At 38.8% G+C, this 24,703-nt stretch overlaps 2 protein-coding genes across 3 annotated transcripts in view; one reads left to right on the top strand and one right to left on the bottom strand.

The window, feature by feature from the left end:
* PDXDC1 (pyridoxal dependent decarboxylase domain containing 1) overlaps positions 1 to 19,053 on the bottom strand; it is a 31,357-nt gene extending 12,304 nt beyond the window's left edge. The window contains exons 1-12 of one of the 2 annotated variants that reach the window (XM_050713727.1): positions 18,894 to 19,053; positions 10,809 to 10,882; positions 10,216 to 10,281; positions 9,419 to 9,502; positions 8,383 to 8,529; positions 6,121 to 6,310; positions 3,635 to 3,703; positions 3,062 to 3,140; positions 2,197 to 2,281; positions 1,298 to 1,346; positions 1,089 to 1,190; positions 722 to 847 (exon numbers count right to left, since the gene is read on the bottom strand). In XM_050713727.1, the coding sequence (XP_050569684.1) occupies positions 722 to 847; positions 1,089 to 1,190; positions 1,298 to 1,346; positions 2,197 to 2,281; positions 3,062 to 3,140; positions 3,635 to 3,703; positions 6,121 to 6,310; positions 8,383 to 8,529; positions 9,419 to 9,502; positions 10,216 to 10,281; positions 10,809 to 10,882 (1,071 nt within the window). In that variant the 5' untranslated portion in view covers positions 18,894 to 19,053. Of the gene's footprint in view, positions 1 to 721; positions 848 to 1,088; positions 1,191 to 1,297; positions 1,347 to 2,196; positions 2,282 to 3,061; positions 3,141 to 3,634; positions 3,704 to 6,120; positions 6,311 to 8,382; positions 8,530 to 9,418; positions 9,503 to 10,215; positions 10,282 to 10,808; positions 10,883 to 18,574; positions 18,700 to 18,893 lie in introns of those variants that run through there. The other variant, XM_035548597.2, reaches the window with a different exon arrangement.
* Positions 18,760 to 23,658, top strand: MPV17L (MPV17 mitochondrial inner membrane protein like). The gene is made up of 4 exons (XM_035548985.2): positions 18,760 to 19,033; positions 20,549 to 20,619; positions 21,865 to 21,894; positions 22,060 to 23,658. The coding sequence occupies exons 1-4, from the start codon at positions 18,760 to 18,762 to the stop codon at positions 22,237 to 22,239; spliced, it is 555 nt and encodes a 184-aa protein (XP_035404878.1). The 3' UTR covers positions 22,240 to 23,658.
* Positions 23,659 to 24,703: the final 1,045 nt, after the last annotated feature.

Genomic DNA, 24,703 nt, shown 5'->3' with positions numbered 1-24,703 from the left:
TGAATTTTGAGGAAGTGCTATACTTTTAATACAAGTATTTTGTATATAAACAAGGCATTTTCTAACATACATATTATATTGAACGGTAATTTCTACTGAAGGATCTTAATTCAAAAATAGTAGACTTGCTACTGTATTTGAAGAAATGTGTTGAAATCCTTTTTGTCAAGCTTTATAATTTACTGTTGCTTGAATCAGCATAATGCCAAGAAGAGTACAAAAATAAGTCTTTTAGCAGTTTTCAAGCAAAACAGTCAATATAGAAGTGATAGAAAAAAAAAAGATTATGTAATTTTACAGTTAAAAAGAACAAAAATTAAGTATTTCACATTAAAACTAATAAAATATACAGTCTGAAAACATTGTTCCCCCTAATATTACTATTCTGCTTTCTTTATTTGTTCATCACACAGCCTGAACTAATGCTATGTTGTCAACAACTACTATATTTCTAGCTGATTTATCTACAACACATCACGAGCAAAAAGATGTATTAACAGTTATTATAAAAACAATCCTAAGTGTAACAGTGTTCTGTGACAGCCATCTGGGTATCACTTGTACTATTGCTGCTAACTGAACTTCTTCTCTGCTTGGAGACTCAGACTGTTAAATCTGATGAAGATTCTCAAGAACAGCCTCCAGCCCATACTCAGAGAAGCAACGAAGCCATAATCAAGGCTATGTTGATCAACCAACCAACCAACCAACCGCTGCTTACTAGTTGTGAAGCATGCTTTATCCTTTCCACAATCCCATCATGGCCCAAGTACTGCAAGGAGAGCCACAGGGGCAGGGCACGCAGTTTCTCTACAGGCTGACTTGATGTTAGCCCAGCTGCTAAGGACTAAAGAGGAAAACAAACAAAAATCTTCTATTAACATTTTTCCATTATTTCATTTTTGCCAGATTACAGAATGCGTCACAGTTTAAATAGGGGGTCTTGTGCAAATTATAATTTAGATTCTTATGATGTTTATTAAGCTAGTAAGTTTAATAATGATGCTTATTAGAAAAGAAGACACTATACCACAATCACAATTAAAGTTTCAATGTCTTGATAATAATGACTGAAAAGCTGAACGTACCAAAGAAGGATCCTCATGTCTGTAGAGTGTCACTGCAGGTACAGCTGGGAGACCCAGCCAGGAACCCAGAGTAAGAGTCATGCTGTCACATTTTGTAGCAGCCTGAAGTTTATTACAATAAGCAGAACATAAACCATATGTACTTTGATTAGATCATGACCTTAAAGTCCAAAGCACATCATAAGATTTCTAGATATAGTAAAACATACCAGTACAGAAGATGAGACATAACCCAAAGCCAAAGTTGCCAAATTCACTCTAGAAAAATAAATGATATTAGCACATATTAATTGTGTATTAAGAGAGAGCATTTTAATCTTCAGTTTAATATTGCATGTTGATGTGCAAAGGGAGGTCATTTTTGTTCATGCATTTTTTTTTTTTTTTTATGAACTATGCAGTAGATGTCGCTGCATGGAATTCCAAGATGGTAAGCCCAAAACTAAAAATCCACTTCAATCTAAAAACGTGACCAACCTTTAGGGAAATCATCCCCCTGAACTCCTACCCATAATTCAGCAACAACCTGGTATCAGAAATAAATAGAATGCAAATATAACACTATACAATGAAACATCAAAAGAAACAGTCTATACTCCAGGTTCAGAAAAAATCTAAGAGCAGTGGAGTCTTCAATAACATTGCCTAAGTTCTTCCAATATATTTTCCTTTTGGTTTAATCTTCCTCCCAGTTACATTGTATTCTGCTCTAATGGCAGCCTTCTTGACAACCTTCACTGAAGTTGTCACACTTCATCCTCCTTTCTCATTCTCAATAATCACCATATAATGTCTCCCCTGAATTGTCCTATAAAGCCATCTTTTCTTTGTATTCCAGGCTCTTCAAAGCATGGACAGGTAAGATTACATTCTGAGTAAAAGTAACCAGTATCCTACGCTGAAATAATCACTCCAATTATTCCTGTATATGTAAAACAATCTGTGTCTCATAGATGGATAGAATTATAGCCACACAAATTGCTTAACATGGCAAAAATCAAGATTGTCCTACGATCCTCCACTAGCTGGTTAGCTGTAAAGCTATGTGCTATTATTCAGACTTCTTAATGAGTATGGTTTATACAGAAAGAAATCTCAAGTTCCATACCCTTCTACGTGGAGCCACATATTATACTGCTCACAAAGTTCCTTCAGCCGCCCAAGTTTATCTGTGTGCCCAGCACCTGGTGTACCTTTGTTGAAAAGGGAAAAAAAAAAGCCATCACAAAGGATACGCATGCAAACCAGGACTCTATGAAAGAGGACCTCTTATACTGTTGTCAAAAAAGTCACTAGCAAGAGTTGGAAGGAGGATATGTAAAAAGAGCCAGCTACACAATATTCATACCTGGTTCATTGTGACATATGGACAATTGGTATTCTAGATAAAATTAAAGATGCTTGCTTTGCTTGCCAATGTATGTTAAAAATACTCAGAAAATTAGATGTCCTAGGCACTGAAGGGCTCAGCAGCCTCAAAAAGAGATGAAAAGGTTTTTAATATTTTCAAAGTATTACTTCAGCTAAAAGAATGGAAACCAAAATTAACATCTCAGATGTATATATTTAAGTCCAAAGCAGATAAGCCACCTCCTTCATTCAAACTTAACTTCGTTAACGAACAGTTTTGTTCTTTTAACTAAAAGAAAAATGCAATTTTTTGATGCACATCCATCAAAAATTCTGAAGCGTTAACATGAAATTGACTTTCAACAAGAGATTTGTGTTCACTAAAAAAAGCTTTAGTTACATTAATGCACCAACATAAGCAGAACTGTAACAGTACAAATCACCTTTGAATCAACTAAATAAAAACCCCTCTAGACAAACAATTGTCTGGTCATTAAGATATGTTAAGACATTTCTTGGCATGCAAACACTAAGCTGTTTAAGAAAAAATATTTTTATTTTGCGTTTTATATATATATTCATGAAATAGTGTGCCTTTTTTATTATTTATCCATACCACTTACCAGCATTAGCCACAAGCAACAAAGGCAGTTTTCCAGACTCAACATCATCTTTAATCAATCTGTCCAACAAAGCAACATCCTGTTATCAATAAGAAAAAGATATGTATTTATAAATATGTGTATCAAACAATAGAGATTTGTTTCTGTTGAACTGGAAAAGTGCATTAAGAGTGAAAGGGAACAGCATGTTAGAGTTCTGAAAGATGTTCTTTATGTCCTTGTGGCTTGCAGTTTCTTCTTCTCAAAAACGTAAAATAAGCCAAAGGTCAAAAAAAAAAACCTTTGTGAAAAATACAATGCAAATACATAGTGGACTTTATAAACATACCTTCTACTACACATATTCTAGAAATCCTGGACTAAAAAGCACATTACTATATGCCACTAAAAGTATCCTGCAAATAACAAGACCAAGCTGCTGACATTCCGGAAAATTTGTCTGATTATTACAGTTATAATATTGCAGACTTAAAGGCTGAAAAATTAAGTACATTAAATGAATGTCCATAATGTTGTTAGGAAAAAGTTTATTAATAAAAAAAAATATGTAATTCTTACGGAAGACAAACTTACCATTTGATGTTGAGATCCAAACATGGTGTTACAAGGCACACGGCACATGCAAGAGAGGGGTAACCCTAGCTGCAATAAAAATGATGGAATTTGAACAACTGAGACATGCTTCAGAATACTCACTTCAAGCGTTCAAAGAAATACACATTTCACAATACACAATACAAGTGACACAATAAGTAGTAAACGTGTCAATAAAAAGCTGGCTACTACATTTTGAACTAAGTTTCTTGACAAAACTTTTAATCAAATTATTAGCAGAGAAAAGAAAGCACAAGAGAAACTCGGAAAAAAAACCACACACAATAGGTTTGGTTAGTACATGAACTGCATACAGCTTTTCTACTGAGACATCTATGCACCCACCCTTTGAATGAATATAGCCTATACGCAAACAGGCTTTTTGCATGGACCCTATTACACTGGAAGTTCAGTCACTTTACTACCGAGTAGAGAGCAATCTGCCTACTTTGAGCGTACTGCTTAATTCACATGATTATGTTCATGTTCTTCCTTTGCTATAGAGGTAAATTTCAGACAACTCTGCGTAATTAACATGGAGGTTGGATGAAGGTCTCTTACACATTTTAATCTTTAACCTGGAAGATCACTAGGCAAATTGAAATCTGGTTGATCATGCTCATCACTCTGAACAGAAAGTTCATCAAATTAAGAGAACTACAGTTACAAACCAGTTTGTGTTTATACGTTTATTTGACAGAAGTTGAATTAACGTCTGATTGTCCAGTTACTCAGTTCCAATTTGTGCTCTACAATATACACTATTTCTCAAAGTCTAAGCTAAAACAGCATCACTTAAATTCAGTGATCACCTGATAAGGACAAGTTAACAGTAGTGCCTTATCTTTTGTTTGTACTCAGAAGCAAAAGGCTCCAAAAATACCGATTATTAGAATTATTAGCAGCAATTTTTTTTTTGTATTAAAAAGGTTCAATCAATAACTACATGCAACATTTTGCCTGCAAAAGACACCAACTTATTGCGATGAACTTTTACCACTTACTACCTAAGTCATTTTGGCCCAGACCAGTTCCTTCTATGCTAACAATTTTATTTCTCTGCTGTCTACATTTTTAATCTTAGTTGTACCTCTACTTGCCCTCTCCAAAGACTTCAGAAAACAGAAGTCCCAAGAATTTGACCCTTTATTTTAGTGTATGTTAAGTTTAAAAATATCACTGAACATTACGTATGCAACAAGAAAATCTGCATATGGTCTCAATCATATGGTCTCAAAACATTCATGCAAATAAATGCTTGGCAAAACAGGTTTTGACCATAATTAAGAAAAATTGGATTTCTTTAAAGCACTGCTTTTTGGGGTAATTTGTTTTCTATTCCAAACAAAACTTTCTGAAATGGAACCACACTTCTCCCTGAACTGTATTCAACAAATGTTATCATTTTTGAAATGAAAGGAAGAGGTCAAAATCCAGTATATTTGGGTCTTTTTCACCCTGACCAGTGGCTTACGAAAAGCGCAAAGTGATCTAGAAACAATCACCCCGTCTTTTTAAATAAATAAACAAGGAGTTAGCATGTGGGTTGTTTCACTGGAAATATTCAGAAAATTTCTCTCCCTCCCACTGTATTGTTGCTGCAAAACACAGACCAAATATGCAACCTGAAACTACTTTTTCCCAGTCAAGTGTTTTTAATTTAAATATACAGTCCACTACAGCTACTGAGGTTACTCACAGTATGGACTTCACTTCCTTTGCCAATGTTTTATAACTTTGGAAACTGCGGTTAATAAAGCAATACCAACACACTATATAGTATTTCTGTATTTCTAACTTACAGATATTGCATTGGCATCAAAGTATGGTTTCACCTAAGATTCTCTTCCCCTCTCCCCTGTAATGTGTTGCTGTACAGTCACATTGCTATTGTTTTTACCATGAGGGAAAAAAACATTCTCAAAATCACCAAAGTTAAGCTCTTCCTAAAATCAGAACTGAACTTTTTGAGGCCCAAGCTTCCTTGTTCAAAATACCCCTTTTCATGCTGTCTTTTAACAGGCATAGAAATCATCCTAAGTCTCAGAAACATAAATAACTTTGTAAGGTACAAAAATCTATTATGCCCATAGAAAGGCAAAGTAGAGAAGAGGTTGAGAAGAATCTGCTTGTGAGGAACACTGATTTGACAATGACAAGCAAATGTGTGGAAGGAACAGGAAAGCTGCAGAGAGAGACTGCCCAGCTTGCCTGACAATACATGTATTCAGTCAACACAGTAGTAGTAAGAAAAATTTGGAAGAATTATTAAGTTCCAGGCAGACAATTAGTTTTAAAGGAAATTTCTCACTAGTTCCAACTGATTTACAAGAGTGCTGCCAGTAGAAAGTAGCAGTGTCTTGCAGGAAAAGTCTGAATATATTTTTTAAATGTAAATTTCTAATAGGCAATATGAAGCCAGCCAGGTTCTACTTGCAGCTGAAGCCCCAACTGATTCACTTTACCTGATTGCAGAGAGCTTGGCCCAAGCCTGTTCTAGCTGCAGAACTAATGTATATAACAGGCTGCTTAGTATATAGCACGTTAAATCCTTCCACTGTATAATCTTCATAGCGTGTGTGAATAACAAGTCGACAGATTTTTAGGAGACCTTCACGATCATCTTCATGATAATAAGCTGACCCATTTTCATACCTGTAAGAAAATCTGAGTATGACCAAAAAAACCCACCAAAACTCAAACCAACAGCTAGTTTAGTGACTAAAATGAGCTCCTTCACTGGTTAGTGTTTTAAGAGGACACAGAAAGAGCAAAAAACTATCTTAACAGGAAAAATTCAGCAGAAGGAAGCTTTGTTGAAACAGGCTGAGATGAATAATGAGAGAAGCTCAGTATATATATTGATTTAAACTGAGACAAAGTAAGAAAGAAAAGAACATCTGGGGTCCTAAAAAATTTCCTTTACAGAGTTCAAAGCCTTGCTTGGTAAGAGCTGGGGTAGGGGAGAAACACATTAATGGGTTTATCTGAGTTTATTATATGTAAATTCTAGACTACTAATTTTCAAGAGAATGCAACATGACATCCTTTAAGTTATATTAGTAAAAACTGGAATATGATACATGAAATAGGGTAAATGGGCAGAAATGGGCAAACTTTATTATGAAGTCACAAATAAATATTTCATAATAGCCAAAAGTTACTGATGCCATTTGTAATTTACAAAGTTTGAGAGTAATACCACAATTTATTCAGTACACTGCAAAGCAATTTTCCAGATGTTTTAGATGGGTTACATAAATAAAATATTTTTCTTCCCTGGGAATATTTTAATGATTTTATAGCTATTTTGCCTTCAATCTGATTTATTAAGAACATTTCTTTGGGGCTTATGAGTGTGGGAGGGTGTTCCTGCTCCTCCCCTTCCTTTTTTTTTTTTGAAACCCTTCCAAGCATTGAACTAAAATCAGTACATTAAAACTTACAGTCAAGAAATAGGAGCAAAATAAACAAAGAATAGATAAGGTGCTAGTGTTCTGCATTGAGCGCAATCTGTTAACTGTCGTAACTACAGAAAACAGCAACAGCAGAAACAGCAGATACCTCAATTTATAAAGCAACTTGCATGCTAGATATTTCTTTTAGCATTTTTTGTGCAACAAGTAAATCAGTAGTCTTGGGACATTTAAGGACAGCATTTATCCACAAGTTTACGTAAAGGCACTGAAACAGATTGTCACAGACTATCTGATGCACAAATCCTTCTGAGTATTCCAGGGTTGAACTCCAAAATGACCCACATGTAAACATTTACTTCACCTTTATGCAACATTTCTGTAACCTAACGTGGGCACAGGAAAATCCCTCTAAGTGTTGCTCATAGCCACAGAAAATGTCAAGAGGTATGAAGCAGTTTACAGCATGGTATTTGTTAAATGCTGTTGCCTATGAGTCACAAAACTTTGGGGACCACATTCCGTCATTAATTACAAAATCACATCTCTCTATATATACATAAACATTTGGCAAAATACCTGGGTTACCTGCAACTTCCCAAATTTCATCATCACACAAAGTTTCAATTTAAGTCAGACAGATAGACATTATCATTGAATTTATAAAATAATCCTGATGGAGGTAAGCCTAACAATATAAGAAGAATCCTTTACGATCTATAATTCAAACAATTAAATTTGTGTTAACTTTATATATTTAGCTATATTAACCATTTAATCTTGTACTACACACACAAAAAAAAGCTAACACTTCTCAGTAGCACTGGCAACATTTTCTGAAAGATGCAGTATCGTGAATGTGATAAAATGTTTTTTTGTTGTTTCAGGAAGGGAAAAGGAATTTCTGATCAGTGAATCCCTTCCTACCTAGAAAAGCGAGCTAGACCCAGGAAGAGCAAAGGACAAATTAACTGAATACTACTTTCAAAAATATGAAGCACCTCAAACCACAGCAACACAACATATATCTCAAAAAAAAAATCAGTTAAGTGATCAACCAGCTATATTTTGGAACTGCACTTTGGTCCTTAACTCCACCATATAGCCATTATAAGAAGATTTTTATGGCAACCATATTACTAACAAGTTCTGCCATTCAATGTCTTTAAAAAAAGAAAAAAATGTGATGTGTTAAAGATCTTTCAAAGAATACTTGTAAATTCATGATAGCAGTTTATTTTGTTGATATCACACGTATTTTTAAACAATTACTACTGCCCAGTTGTACTTAAGTTATTCACAGCAACTCACCTGAAAAGCCTGCAGAGCCAGAGGGTAGTGTCAGAAAGGATCCTTGTTGTAAGTTTTCTTAGTCTTTCCCTGTCCAGCACTGATATATAAGCAGCCAAACTATGCCCCAGTAGAGCCATGTGACCCTGTTCACCAACATTTTGAAGTCTGCAAGCCAGAACAGAGAAATTACCAACTAAATACAAGTCATGAACGTTTCAGTAAATTTAGGTTTGCATGTTTTCACTACAGTAGTAGAATTTGTTGACATGCAATTTTAAATATTTATCAGAGGGAAATACCGTATACCAGTCTCCCTCTTGCTGCTGTATGTTACCATACTAAAATGCCAGTGTAGACATTGCACATTCACTTGGCCTAGCTGCTTACAGTAACACCTCAGCTTCTTTATAGCCATTCGAGGTAAATCCTACTGATAAGTGAAGGTTTACTATGATCAGCAAGCATGAGTTGGAACTAGGCACCTTATCTGCACTGTGACTTTAATGTGCGTTAAACATATATCTTCCCTTCCTCATGCTGAGAAAACTCAGGAGACCGTTATTATAGCACAGCTTTCATTAGTTGATTTTTTTTCCTGTTTTTCTTCCCCATCTCCAAACTGTTTTTCAAATATCACTGAACTTCGACAGATTAGTTAGTATTATTTCCATTTTGCAGGAAAATGGAAACCTCCTTTAAACTTCACAGAGCGAGGTAGTAAATATTTTTGTTGGCATTCAAAGACGTAAGACTTTCAGACTTGAACCAACTTTCAGAAAGTAAAAAACAAAACGAGCTGTCATATCAGAGAGAATTCCATTGTACAACTCCATTTACTAATAGCCCTAACTCAATGAAAGCTTGATAATTTTAAGAAAGCCAAGCCTAATGCATTATTCTGGTTCACTATATAATATAATTAAGTAGCCTTTAAAAAGTCACATGGTTGCATAATATCTTTATACATTTAAGCATTTTAAAGTGCAAGGTCTGTAATATCAGAGTAGAACAAAATCAGGTATCTGCCACATCCAACAATTCATATTGACTTTACCGGTAGGCCTGTGAAGACTCCTCTTCCTCCTCACCATGCATTAGGTTCTGAACTAACTGAAGTATGCTCACCATGTCCTGGCCACTGGGGTATCAGTGAGGGGAAAACAAAAAAACACATCAGAAAAAAACAACAAATTAAGCACCACTGTCTAGCAAAGAGGCCACTTAGGACACAATGACATTTGGAAATGCTTTTCATTCTTAGAAAAAGCTAATTCAGTGTCTCCACTCCAAAACAAGGTTAATTTATGTACATAAAAGACCAATAGATTTCGCAATGTTTTCTGAAGAAAAAATTTCCTCTTCCAGAGCAGAGGTTACAACAAATTTTAAGTCTGAGTTTTCAGATGCAATGATTTTATATGCCATATGCGCAAAAGCTCCACACAATTTTTTAGACAGCTGTGCTAAACTGGATTTCTAGTTTTTATATTTATTTATTAAAAAAAAAAAAAAAAAAAGGTTTTCTGCCTCGTCAGTCTCGGTTATTAATTTATTGTCTTGGTGTTTTAATGAATTTTGATTCTATAGCACAGGTATATCTATATTTATTGTAAAGTCTTAATGACAATATGTACCAATGCACCAATTGCTTCCAATAGTTCAAAATTTCAGTCACCTAGGACAAGTAATCTTTTTTTCCCTGCACGAATATGGAAAAAGTCACAAAAGTTATTACAATGCCAGACTATGGTAAATGCTCCTGTTTGCCTTAACACAGAAGTGTTATGTGTTACATGTATTTTACGTATTCTAAACAGTATAGAACATTATCCAAAAACTGCTGTTGCCCACCTGCCTTGTAGTGGTCCAGGAATATCCTTCCGTGCATACTTCTTTTCATTTTCCTCCTCCGCTTTTCTATGTTAAAGACACAAGAACAAATTATGTATTTAGTTTGTGTTTTATAGCATCAGTGTAGCTGTCTTGCAAAAATATATGCTGATATGTTCGCAACTTATTTCACTTAAAAGTTTGATAAATCAGATGAGCCCAAAACAAAAGTTTAGCCAAGACTGGATTAAAGAGATTCTAAAATGTTTCTTTAATGCTTTAACAGAAAATGTTAAACTTAAAGAAGAGTCTCATATACAGACATATTAAAAGTTACTTGCACAGCAATAGGAAAAGATCTAACAACCCTGCAAAAAATGGACTTGCTGGACTTACTCTGAATATTACAGAACATGCATAAAAACACGTGTGGATATTTTAAAAATCCTATTATTTGAGAAACAGCAGTTTGTTTAGGTATAAGCTTCAGAAGGACAGGACGACCTTCAACTACCAGGAAAATGAGTTCTATCCCTCTTAATGACAATGGCATTAATAATCATACCCTGAGCACAAATAGGTATTGTTTTATGGTTGTTATTCTTTGTACATACCTTTGATTGTCTTCTAGCATCTTCATTGCTTCGTTCAGATTCTTTCCCATTTCTGCTAGAGTAGGGTCAACCATCTGTCAGGAAAATAAAAGATAACTTCTATCAAAGACCAGAACATCATTTATCTTACTACTGTCCCCACAACACACTCAATACAAATTCATGCATCAGACATGCATGTGTACTCATTTAAAAATAATATGCTGTATAACCTGAATCCAAAATAGACAAAAATGAAAACGTATTATTAACCTAAAATAACTAACCCAAAACAGAAGAGTTATGATGTTGATTTTATTATTGATAGATCCAAGATTCTCATTAAAAAAAATCCTCTAGCCCCTCTGCCATAATAGTAACAGGAAAAAGCCATGAAAAACAAAACAAACAGACCACGATCAGTGGATAAACCCAACACTATTATTTCTTACAAGAAAGGTACCTTCTAGAAAAAGAAGCTGTTTGGGAAGCTGAAAACTGACTAGTGTGACCAAGGCAGGTTTTAGGTCACTGAGTTGCAGCCTCTAGCTGCACAAAACAGGTTAAAAATCATGAATTCACTCCTGAGACCAGATAGCAACAGATCCCTGTTAAAGAGCCCGTAGGGGTGGAAGAACTTTAAAAAAAAAAAAAAAAAAAAGTTGAACCTATTTCCCATGAACCAGGTAACAAGTTCAAAGACAAGCAAGTATTATTTTCTAAAGAACTTCTTTAACTGTGAAGAAGTCTCTTTAAGAAGTTGAACCCAAGAAGCCTGGCTACACTGACACAAGAGATCTGACCAGGAATATTTATCTGTTTAAGGATCGGAGGACATCCAGAAGCTTCCAGAGGATGTGAAAGGTATCATCTCAGGGCTTGGTTTACCTACAGTGGTTGATATTAAACAGTACTTGAGTATTAAATGTAGCCCATTATGAAGGTAGAAGGTAAAACCACTGATACCACTCATCAGATCTGACAGCAAAATACTCTAAGATACTCAGGAGACCCTTTCATCAGTCCTTCTTCTCCCTTCCTCTGCTCCCAAACGCACTGTAAGCACAGTGTCTGCAAATTCAGTAACAACCGTTTTTCAAGAGATTTGTCCTCATTCCAAAGCTTCCAGCAGTTAACCACTTTGACTGCTGCTTCAGCAGTTTTGTTGTTGTTGTTGTTTTTCTTTTTCTTTGTATGTGTGTGGAATTGGTGGTTGTTGCTTTAAAAAAAAAATCTTAACCAAGTTTAATATTTAAGCTTACCCTACCCATAGTGCAGGGCCATAATTCCTTGTCTGCACAGTATTTGAGCAGCAGGCCTCAAGGCCTGCACATGCTTTCCATTACCACTGATGGAAAAGCGGGTAACTGTGCCGCATGCGTGGTGCGACACAGGCCAATGTTTGCTCACGCAGAGGCAGACAAAAGCAAATTTAACCGCAGAAGGAAGTGGGATTAATTTACATGAGGATTTTACACTACTTTCATCCAGAGGACTGATCAAGGAGGAAAAAAATGAGAGTTACCATATGTTCAAAGACTATTTTTACCAAAATATTTAGAGATTTAACTCATATCATAGCAAGTGGTAGGTGGCTGGAAGAATCAGTAGCCAGGCATGGTCACACTGGCTCAAACCGAGGCTGACAGCTCTCTGCAGTCTGTCCTTTTAGGATTGGCCCGTAACTAATGCTTTGGGGCAGAATAAAGAACAGTGTATTCCATAAAGTTCTCCCACAGTAACCCCCAGCAGCTAACAATAGATGTTTGTTTGTTTGCTTTTTACACTTCTGGCTTCTATAACATCCAGTGGAGGTGAGGCCTATGACTTCTTCACATGCTGTGTGACAGCAGTACAAACTTGCAAAGTTTGTGACCTCATCGCAGAGATAAAAAATACCTATGCTGCAAGCATTTGGTACTCAGAACACAACATACAGAGCTAGGCAAAAATCCTAAATATGATCATTGGCAATATTTCCATACATTTTCGAAGTGTCCAGAGTAGCATCACATCAAAGAAACTCTAGAAAAAGGTCTTAGAGACTCCCTGGAGCACAACTGATTTTTAAGGGAGTAATAGACATAACTTACTGATGTGACTAGTCAATCTCGCGTACATTGCTACAAGTTGCCATAAAACACTAGCAATGCTAAGGCAGTTATTTGCTTGAACTTTGCGTAGAGTTACATGCAAATATTCAAACAGATCTGTTGGAGATGCTGACACAAGATGTAGAGCCATTACAAAAAAGCCTCTGTGTTGCTTTTGGTTGTTACTAACACAATTAATTCACCTGCCGGAATGACAGCAGCTGTTAAAGCCTGCATATGCTTACCTTGTGACTCACTGAGTCTCAGTGGCAATTACCCATGCATGAAACCCTTGTGTCAATAAGCTAGCAGAACAAAGACATAAAATACAGTTTTATGTCGTGAGACAAAGTCACGAGAAGTTACGCCAAGAAACATAAAATGCTACGACATCCAGCAAGTCCTCCAGTTCTGATGTGGATTTAATTGGAAGATGAACCCCTTCTGCATTTTTCCAGCCGCTAAGTGGATGCACAGCAATTCATTTTCTCATTTGAACTACAGGATGCAAAAGAATCCTTTTGTTGCTGCACACTGAATTTTATACATGCTCCCTCCTCTGCTCAAATCAGTGAGGGCACGGAGGTGGGAAGGAGCAGACTATCTGCAGAATTTAAACAGCAAGAAAAACAGGTGTGGTGAAGTTGCAACAGCAAGCCACTCAGTTAGGGAAATTCTGGACGCACTTCAATAACATGCCATGATCACGTAGTACGTTGGTTCAGTTCAGTCTGTAAATAAGGTCATGTGTGGATAGACCCCAAGCAGCAATAACAGTTTTTTTTCATGTTCTTGAACTAAGACAAGCAGACAAGCTCTCCAATACTACCTTCTGACCACAGGTCCACATCCATTTTGGGGGAGGAGATGGGGGTGCAAAACAGCTGCACAGATGTAAAAGGCATCCTGCCTGCACCAGGCTTTTCATAGGAACTTTTCCAACACAGTAAGATCTACAAACACAATTGTAAAACCAGTAGCCATAACACCTGGAGAACAGCAGGAGATGAACTTATATATGTGTAAGGGAAGTGCATCAAAAGCCTATCTTTCTCATGAAGGTAAGAGAAACTTGCGTGCCAGAAACGTTACTGGCCTGGGGGAACCTGAGGTGGCCCTGCTGCATAAACTGCCCATCCCTTCCCAACGAACTGTGGAACCATAATTTCGAGATCCTATAAAAGCAACCCACAAAAGCAAACGTGGGAGACAGAACTTGGAAGGTGTTAACCTGAATTTAAATACCCATCTATGCAACCTGAAATTCTACACTTGGCTTGCATGGTCACCACTGCCAGGCCATCAAACTCATTCAGAGCCTTCCTCCTTAGGCACCTGAAAGAGCCTTTTGTCTTCCTACCTGAGAATCTTCACATAGCAAAACTGCAGACTGTTTCAGCTCTCAAAAGCATTTTGAAATGTTTGTTGCGTAATTCACTTTCATGTGAATGTATTTTCAGAAGCCTGAATGTCTTTCATTGCACTGCTTGTCGATCTTCAACGCATTGCTCTTAGAAACTCACATTTTGTTTCAGTGCTTTAGTTTATGTAGGACTTCTAGCTATTTACTGGCCTGACAAAAAGAGTAAGTTTCAGGGGCGCTTCTTTGCTTGCTTGTTTATGAGTGGCTAGGCCAGCAAAGCCGGATTTCTTCTTCCTTGCTTCTTGATTATGTCTGTTAAAAATTTACCATCAAAACAAGCTGGTTGTCCAGTCATTTAGTGCCTACAGTCCCCATACGAGTATATTTACAACCCATCTTGGGAGGAGAAGTAAAACCTTCATGGGACAAACAACGCAAATACAACATTAAAGCAGGGTGCACTGACACCCCACCTGAGCTCACTTCCTTTCACCAACAGCCTTCATCATTGAGTTCCTCTGGACCAATTTGTTTGACCTCCTGCAGGGTTTGCATCCTTCACGTGCACTATCCCAATAAACTTGTTTTCAGCTCTGCAGTTCTTTCTGCCAAGTACTAGGAGAACTTGTGGGAAAGCTGTGGGCACTTCTATCCTCCATCCAGCACAACGGAATGTTCATGCCTCTAAATTCTTCTCTATCTTGTGAGCTCACTTGCATTAAACACACTTCAATTATTTTTACCTTTTTTTCCCTGTTTAAGCCTGAGATGTTTTATGAGGTTGCTTAGGCCTACAATTCCTGCAGAACTGAAGGACAGGGGAATGGTGTGGTTGCTTCCTTTCAGTTTGTGTCCAGCAGTAAACCAGTGAAGCAGGGGACTAGGTCTCCTGCAGCACAAGCCAGCTCTCAGTTAGCTCTGGTACTTGTCAGCCTCCCCATACCTGCAGTAGCTCCCATCTCTAACATTAGCAAGTGGATCCAGGCTCACTATCAACATCCACAATAGCTTTTCTTTTCAATATGCTTTTCCTTTGCTGAAAAGGCACTTAGGGAAAAATGCAAACAAGGAAACAACTCCAAAAACCGGGACATTACTTGCAGATGCAGAAACTGAAACTGCTCATATTAGCCTTAGTTTCTGCCCTCAGCCCTTCCCTGGGTACCACGGGATGACTGACCACAGTTAGGTAATCCTTTAACCAGGTGGCTTCCAAGACATGCCATGTCCTTTCAAGCTCCAAGGAGGCACTAGCCACCACTTCATCCTTCATTCAGCATCCCGACACCTCCTGCCCCCTCCGGTTCGTCCAGAACCCTGACATTCACTCGCCTATCTCATTCTTACCGGTTGTTGCCTTTGAGATGCACTAATTAAATTCAGTAAGGTTAATGTTGTGAGAGGCACAATTTGTGTTTACTTTTGCATTTTGTAACTAATCTATTATTCTTTAAGCACTTTGAACTGTAAAATACAGGCAGCATGTCACACCTCAGGGTCACCTGGCAACAGGGGGAAAGATAAGGGGTCATCTCCAGTTGTGAGAAGACCGAACACCAATTACAAATTCCAAAGTGAGAATGCTGTTTCATATCAGCGTTTTACAATCTTTACTTTGCACTTCTGCTGGCTGTACTCCTAGTGCCAGAAAGGGATGATTTCAAACAGTCTGCATAAACTATTCTGTGTGCAAAGAGACTCACAGGCGTAGCACAGTACTTCACCAGAAGTATGCCTTATTTCCCCCCTACGTTATTACATTTGCCTAGAAAAAAAGTTTTACCAGCCAAGAAAAAAAATGTTCTCAACAATAAATTAATCTCAAACAATGATCAGAATTCTTCAAGCCAAAATAATACTGTGTTTATTCTGCAGGCTAAGAAATGCCTTAGATGACAAATAAAAAAGCAGCACTTTCCTGACTGTTAGCCTTGAATGCAGAAGGCTAATATTACTACAAGGCTTCTGCTTACAGGCATTTGCTCTTTTAAACTTTATCACTTCCTTGTCATGCAGCAGGACTGGCACACACATCTGCTGTCACAAGCACTCCCTGAAGTTACCAGGATGTTGTGGTAACTAATGCAGGAACAAAAGAAAAAAAAGTTACAGGCTGAGAGAGAAGCCCAAACAGTTTATTCATGTTTAGGGAAAACAGCGCTGCGGAGGCAGCAAGGAGATGCTAAGCAAGAATTTACCCTATTTTACCAGCGACAGTCACCTAACTTGAAACTTAAAATGTTAAAATCCTTCAAGAGTGGTCACATATCACAACATAAAGGGAGCAAAAAAAAAAATCATAGATCTGCTGCCCAAACTTCTCGAGTTGAACACAGGCTTCCAGAAGAAATTAAACCTGAAATTCACCCCCAAATTTCTGGATTTCTGAAAAAAAAAAAAAGCATCCTAATTATACCACTGAAGACACACAGTGTTCATAAATTAAAAAACAAAAAGCCATGTCTGATAAAACAAAGATCACTTGCAAAACTAAACTATGAGATTGCTGGTGTGCACAACTGCATGTCAGACTCTACAAGTTCTCCTCGCAAGCCTACCATGCAATGTTTTCAATTCTCAAGAAGTTTCTCACACACTTAAATCATTTTATTTGCATGCAACTAATGAGCGTAGTCATTCACTGTCACCCTATAGTTAGGTGATTCCAACAAAAGGCCTTCATCATTATGAAAAATAGAAAGTTTTTACAAACTTTTATACAAATTAGAAAGCACTTATCACTGATATCCCAATAAGCTGTATGTATAAAAACATAAAAAGGAGACATGGTACAAATAAAAGACACTCAGATGCATTATGATACTGCTTAATAAGCACAAGGTAAGGGGATGCACATTCTCGGAGGATAAAAATATCCCAGCTTGGATGAATTTCAATTTGATTCATGAAGAACACTTCTTTTATATCACACACAAGAGCAAATAAAGTGCGGATTTTACTGATTCACAGCTATCTTAACTAATGGCTACTTCAAGAGGGCACTAACTGCTAAGTGCATGGAAGACAATAATTGGGTTATGACATGACACAGAGTGCTACAGCTTTTATCACCCAAGGCGAAAAGAGCCATGATAAAAAAAATAAGAGAGGAAGTAAAACAAATGTTAACTCTTTACACATATCTATTTGTGTATACTGAAAATGAGATACACAAGTTTTCATAGGGCCCTCGCCATGACAGGCTACTACTGACATCAAGAATTCAAATAACCAAAACACAGACTTCTACTCCATTACAAAATTTAAGCATTAATTCTTGCAGGGTGTTTTCTTTGCTTGTGATGACCTAGTTGCACACAGTTTATAAGCAGTCTGTCAGCACTATAGGGCAGTAAGTTGCCCTGTATCAGCGCGCCTTCTTTCAAATCTGTGGATTCAAGCACAGTAAAGACCATATTCCAAACTAGTAGTCAGTTAGGTTTTATTTATTAAAACTTTTCAGAAGAACGAGCAGTCACCATGACTTCTGTTAGTGCTAGTGAAGAACTGAAGCATTTAAAGCCGACCAAATACTCCTTAACATTGCATTCTTCATTTGGATTCTAATACAGATAACCGTTTTGCTGTCTACTTACTAACTATGTCAGAAAGAGTCCTTATGAATTTCCTTCTCATTCATTTTACTGCAGCACATCCCATTCACACTTATCTAGCTGATTCCAAAGACTACAAAAAACCGAACATGCTGAGTACAGGAAATGATGCAAAGTGGAAGGAAGCAGTAACATCTCCACAGCACACTGAGTGTACACTGCTGCAAATGCATACTGTCCTGAAAGGCATACAACGGAGATAAGCCACATACGAATAATGGTGATAAGCCACATCTGAGCAGCCGGCCTCTCCTTGCTTTCAGGACAGGTCTCCCGAAACACCGCAGGTGCAATGAGAGCCAAAAGTGTGACAGGTCCTAGAAAACTCCTCCAGATACTGATTCTCAGTGACAACGGCAAAATCAAATTTCTCAGCGACTGACATCATTACACAATTGCTATTTGCTTTGTACAGGGCACCGAACAGAAAAGAGCAAACAGCGCTATCTCCCCACTGCCCTGCTGCAGCCCAGGAAACGAAACCGTCAGGAGACCCCAGGAACCGTCAGGGAGCCCCCAGAAACCGTCAGGGAGCACCCAGAAACCCGGCTCTGCAGGAGGAGCGGTGCTCACACCTCAGCCAGGCGCCGACCCCGTGCCTCAGGCCCGGCGGGGCGGCCCGGGAGCCCCGGGGCCCTGCGCGCTCGGCGCCGGTCCGCAGCCCCCTCACCCCGGCAGCCCCCTCATCCCTCAGGGCCCTCCCGTCCCCCCGCAGACCTTCTCCAGAGAGGCGTCCATGGCCGGGGACGCCCCGGGGCTCGCCGCTTCCGCCGGGCCCGAGCGGCTCCACGCTGGCAGCGCTGACGAGGCGGCGGCGGGCGGGGCCGGCAGCGCTCACCGAGGGCACGGCGGCGGCTCCCCGCGCTGCGGAGGGCGGGGGCTGTGAGGGCGGCCCGGCCGCGATGGCGGCGGGGTGGGCGGGCAGCGTGCTGCTCTACGCCGGGCTCACCGCGGCCGGGGACGCGGCGCAGCGGCGGGGCCGCGGGCAGCCCCCGGACTGGGCGCAGACGCGGCGGGTGGCGCTGCTGGCCCTCACCTTCCACGGCAACCTCAACTACGTGTGGCTGCGGGCGCTGGAGAGGGCGCTGCCCGGCCGCCGCCCGGCCGCCGTGCTGGGCAAGGTGCTGTGCGACCAGCTGCTCGCCGCCCCGGTCGCCGTTGGTGCCTTCTACACGGGTGAGTGCCACGGCTCGGGTGCGCCCCCGGCCGTCCCGTTTCCAAAAGGCAGCCAAGCGTGGCTGTGAGGGAAGCGGGACAGCTCAGCAGGCTGTGCCCTCCTCTGCCTCACGGGTGTGTAGAAGCACAGCGCGCTGCCGTGAGTGATAAGGGATAACCTTGAAAGCCAAGAAATAAGAAGAAACTTTAGACTCTGAAGAGACTATCTGCATGGTATCAGGAGGTCTGCGTTTTATGACCCTGCCAGGAATTTACTCAGTTTATGACTGAAGAGAAAGGAAGCCAAGGAAGAAGTCAAACACGACATTTTTACTTTCTGCCCATGTCAGAACGCGAGCAGAGACTTGCCCAAGGACCAGGAGGATGTGAAGGACCCAAGAAGGAAGGGAGGGTAAAAATACCTAAATCAGGCGGCAGTAGGAGCTTATAATGTGTCAGCTGAGAGATACTGATAACCTCGTGGCATGCATGTATCTAGAACGATACCTGCGGTGGGCTAAGTGACTTCGGGTCTCTGCTATGTGCAAACGTGTAGCTTTGGATTTTAGATCGATTTGTTACAAGTATGTTGTCATAGAAGTTCATAGAATCACCAGGGTTGGAAAAGACCTTCATCTGGTCCAACCATCACCCTACTACCAATGTCACCCACTAAACCATGTCCCTAAGCACCACGTCCAACCTTTCCTTCAACACCCATCACCTTCACTTAATGTAGGTCGCATCTTCCAGTCACGGTGGGTGATCTTTAAAGGGCTGCTACAGCTTTCTATGGCTTTTAGAAAGACACCTAGTTTGACATGTGAGGGTTCCCATCACAGGGAATAGTTTAAAGGGTTCATTATTTTGACTATTTTGCATTTTATCTCCAGTTTGTATGGTCTAATCCATAATTTCAAATCATGCTGCTTTTGTCTTGGGTTTAATGATGGGAGCCTGCTGCAAGGTTGTGTTTGCCTAGAATCGAGAGGAGCTTGGACCAACTAGAATTTATTTACAATTTTGAAATGCTGCCTGTGGAACGTTAAGCAAGTAGGTTTTGAAATTGTTCTACTTGTCTATTCTAGGATTTGGATATGAGGTAGATATTTATGAAGATAAAAATAGCAGGCTGATTATGGCTCAAATAATTTTTTTTTTTTAAAAAAGGTGCCCTTTTCCACTGACTTCAGTGGGCTGGGGCACCTAAACCCTGTTGAGGACCTGGGCCACTTCTGGCAATTCAACAATATGCACGGTGCCTCATTCTGTCTGTCTCCTGCGTGTAAGATGTATTTGTGTTGTATCTGCTTCTACTGCCACTGCAGAGTCACCTGAGCAGAGACCATATAACTGAGAGCCACATAACCTGGAGAGCCAAGTCAGTAGATGAGGATATACGATGTAGCAATTTTAGGTAGTAGGAATGGTATTTTTTCTTTCAAAATGTATTTTGAGAACAGGTTGGGATATTATTGAAAAAAAAGTGAACATTTTATTTTTTTTTCCTGATTGTCTTAAGTATTTTACCACCAGGTATGAGCATCCTTCAGAGGAAAGAGGACATCTTTTCAGACTGTAAAAAGAAATTTTGGAATACCTATAAGGTAAGGCAAGCGATTAACTTATCACCCAGCTACACAGAAAAAATAACATTATTGTATAAAATATTTTAAACATTATGTCTTCCTCTAACAGCCTCCCTCTTATTTCATTATTTGATTATGTGTAGGAAACTTTAAGTACCAGCAGTCATCTGAAGTCCAGGTAATTTGGGGCAGGCAGGACTGCCAGATGAATGAAATAATGCCATTCCAAAAATGAATAATATTTATATATATATAAAACACTTGCACCCGGCTCTGTTTGAGTGAGAGCCCTACAGTACAACACCGAATGTTATACGCTAAGATTGTACTATCTTTCCTCTTAAGAAGTACGCACGCTCCAGTGTTTAGTTAGCAATACCATTGACAACATGTACATGAACACCTGTTAGAAACATTAGTTATAGAGACATCTTTTTTAGGAATCATTTTGAGCCTGTACTTTTCACTGACAGTCTTCTCACTTTCAGAAATGCAATCCTTTGTTCTAAGAAGGCTTGGATATAAATAGCTGGTTTTGGTTAGCATTTCTCTATACACAGGAAAAAAAAATTTGTGCTATCTCAGAGCTGAGCAACTTAAGAATTTTAAAGATTTCTCAGGCACGGGAAGAAAGATAGATTAAAATAAAAGTATAATAGAAGGAGAAACTGTGATGTGCCATGTGCATTTCTCTTTACAATGATAGGATGTAGGTAGGATAGAAAAGGATTATTTTTACTGCTGGAGAAGATGACTCTAAAAACAGTGCCCACTCTATCCTATCAAAACATAAGGTTTCTATTGACCTTATGTTCTATGAGTAAATTATCTGTTGATTTTTGCAAGAAAGTCTTACGTGTATGAGTAACTAGAGGGAGCACTGAACGAGTGAAATAAATAGTGTTCAGTGGTATTTTTCATTCATGGCTGAAACAAATGTTCACATATTTAAACATTTGTTCACCCATCTGGTAAATGTGCTTATGTATTTGGTGTCAGGTGACTTTGAAGATTTCACTGTAATTAGAGTTTTGTATTTAAAATGAGTCAGAATAATCTCTTGGAGAAATTCCTTGCATGGCAGCTCATAAAGATGATTAGTAGTTTAATATTGCAACCTCAAAGTTAACCAGCTTAATTTATATTTCACCATCTTCTATTAATTTTATTAAAATATATTTTAGTCTTTGCTAAAAGTGGTAGGAAAAACTTAATCTTTGTGGTTGAAGTCTACAAGAATAACATGATTCGTTTTCATTTCAGACAGGACTGATGTACTGGCCTTTTGTGCAGGTGAGTTTTGGGGTAACTCAGTGAGCCTTTCTTTCTGTAAAACCTGATGCTATGCATTTAGAGGATATCTAACCTAATGAGAAGTCAGTGGAGTTTTGGGGCGTGTAAGTACAAGACCTAACAATGACTGGAGCACTAACTGAGCCCTCTCTCCTTCCAACACAGCTGTCAAACTTCGTTTTTGTCCCCGTTTACCTGCGCACAGCTTACACTGGGCTTTGTGGCTTTGTCTGGGCTGCCTTCATTTGTTTTTCCCAAGAGAGTGGAGATGGCACGGTAAAGTCAGCATTTATGTGGCTCCAAAGAGAGAAGGTCAATGCAGATGAAGAACCATCACAGAAATAAGAACTTCAGTTCTGAACCCATTCTAAATCTAAAGTGAGCTTATGAAAGTCAGTAAACTGCGCTGCAGTTTCATTGCTGTGTTTAGAATAATCATCTCAACATTTTTTGGTTAGTATAAGCAGTGGAACAGTTTGTCTTTTTGCCTGTTTATTTTTTATAAAATAGGCCAATTGTTTATTGGCACTGAATTATTTTCATGCTGCGAGCCCATCTCTTCTGGGAACAGCTGACTTACAGGGCAGCATAAGCATTTGCACATCATGTCAGACTGTCTCACTGGGGAGAAATATTAACTGTAATTTAATTTTCAAGCAACTTGTAGTCCCTAGAAAAAAGGGAATAGAACATTAAATCCTCAACTGTTGTATTTGACAATTGTTATCAGTGCAAGATTGCTTTTGCAGAACAAAATTTAATAGATTTCTTATCTAAACAGTGGCGACAACTCTATTTTATTCAGAGAAAAAAAAAAGACTATTTGTAGAAATATATTCGTGTTCCTTTTGTCTTAACTGGGAGAACAATTGAGTTTGGACAACACTCTCAGCCACATGGTCTGATTTTTGGGTGGCCCGGTGCAGACTCAGAAGTTGGACTCAGTGATCCTTGTGGGTCCCTTCAACTCAGGATATTCTATGATTCTATGATTCTGTTCATAGGAGACACTGTCATATAGTAACTATACATAGGAAACTAGGAAATGGTGAAAATCAGTTATAGACTTATTTTGTCAACTGAGGACCAGGTCTGGATGCAGGTAGGGATAATAAGGGAGTCCTTAGTTTATTAAAACGACATTTTACGCCTTAAATTTTAAGCTTGAAACAGTATCTGATTAAACCTATCTTGATGATGATTGTAAGGACAAGAATTAACCCTCCTTGTTGTGATGATAATAACCACTTTGAGGAATGTCTAAGTTCCTCAGTCTTACCTAAACAGTAAACCAATGCCTCCTTAGGCTATAAATGTACGCTCCTTTAGCCAGCAGCTGTACTACTTAATATATTGGTTACAATAGTTTGTCACTGCAGGAGCCCAGTGCTACTTAGGGCAGACAGGGAAAGGGATCACGCAAGCACTGCCCAATCTATTCCAGGTAAAATCAAGTTTAGCAGAACCCATTAGTCAAGAGTGGTGCAAAGTACCTGTGTGGCCTTGACTACAGAACTACAGTGTATTGGAGGAGGTGTGTGTGGGGGGGCTTTTTCTACAGTCCGTTTTGGTGACAGACAGGTGAAAGAGGTAGCTTCCTTCTCGACAGAGAATTCAGTGCAATTCCATCATCACCTGGCACAGGCAGACCTGGAAGAGGGAACCTGCACCTGCCTTAAATAATTAATTTTAATTGACTTTAGACATCTGTAGTGTGGACATCTGCAACTTGGCTAAATACTTTAAGCTCTACTTATAGTCAGTGGGGGAAAAACAGGTAGTTTTGGATATCTGTTTTAGGGTGGGATGAATTATGCACCGTGTCTGTTTCTTGCCATCGCTAACAGTCCAAGGTGACTGGCTCCTATGTAGATAACTTCATTGTACATGTTTGTATGTGGTGGAATGAATTCCTCTTCTTAATGTCTGTCTTACATGTTTGTATGGGAGTAGTTCAGTGGGTGTTGTTGCACAGATCTCACAGTGTATATTGGGCAGTCCTGAAGTAGGACATCCCAGTAGCAATAGAAATTCACAGAAGAACTAACTGCATTTTATCTGTCTACTTTAAAAAGGAAATATGAATGAATAGGTATTTCAGGCTGCTACAGCTGTTAAATTGTTATTGTGTGTATATATCTAAAGTCCTTGAGATAAAGAAGCAATTCCAGTAGTGTTTTGCTGTTAATATATTTTTAGGAACAGAAGAGTATTTTAGTCTGTTCTGTCAATGAGACTTAACATTTTCAGATGATGTATGATAATTGAGTATTTGACTTTATTTTTACAGGTACTTTTTATTTTTGCTTGTGCCTTAAGTGTTAAGGATTAATAGAATTCATTTGGAGAATGGAACTGGAAAATAATGACATTACAAGGAGAGAGAAGTAGGGATATGGTGGTGTTCTGCTGCATGCTGTAGCAGTATGCCATATTAAGCTGCAACTCTGTGGTGCACAGAATTATTTCTGCATGGGTATAGTTAGTAAAGCTTAATCCCTAGGTGAACCAAGAATTTAAAACTCTTCTCATGATCTTTGTAATGCTGATGCTTTTGTTTAGCAAGAGCATTTAATGAATGGGAACATCCATCTTTTATTTTAAACGGCTTCAAAGCTTACATAAGCTGTGCTTTATTGCTCTAGGCTTTTGTGATGCCAGCTTTTTCTTGGGAATTTGAGCTAAATCCTCTTTGTCTTCAAATTTATCTGACTGTGGGCTTCAGGGTTTTCTTCCATATTTTTGTTATGTGAAGCATGGTTCTTTCATGTAATAAGAGCCTGCAGCTCTTATATTTTAGTAAACTTAA

The sequence above is a fragment of the Cygnus atratus genome, chromosome 15 (assembly GCF_013377495.2).
Source record: "Cygnus atratus isolate AKBS03 ecotype Queensland, Australia chromosome 15, CAtr_DNAZoo_HiC_assembly, whole genome shotgun sequence".
Lineage (NCBI taxonomy): Eukaryota > Metazoa > Chordata > Aves > Anseriformes > Anatidae > Cygnus > Cygnus atratus.
Note: the sequence above shows the minus strand (reverse complement) of the source record. Positions and strands in the feature narration are given on the sequence as shown.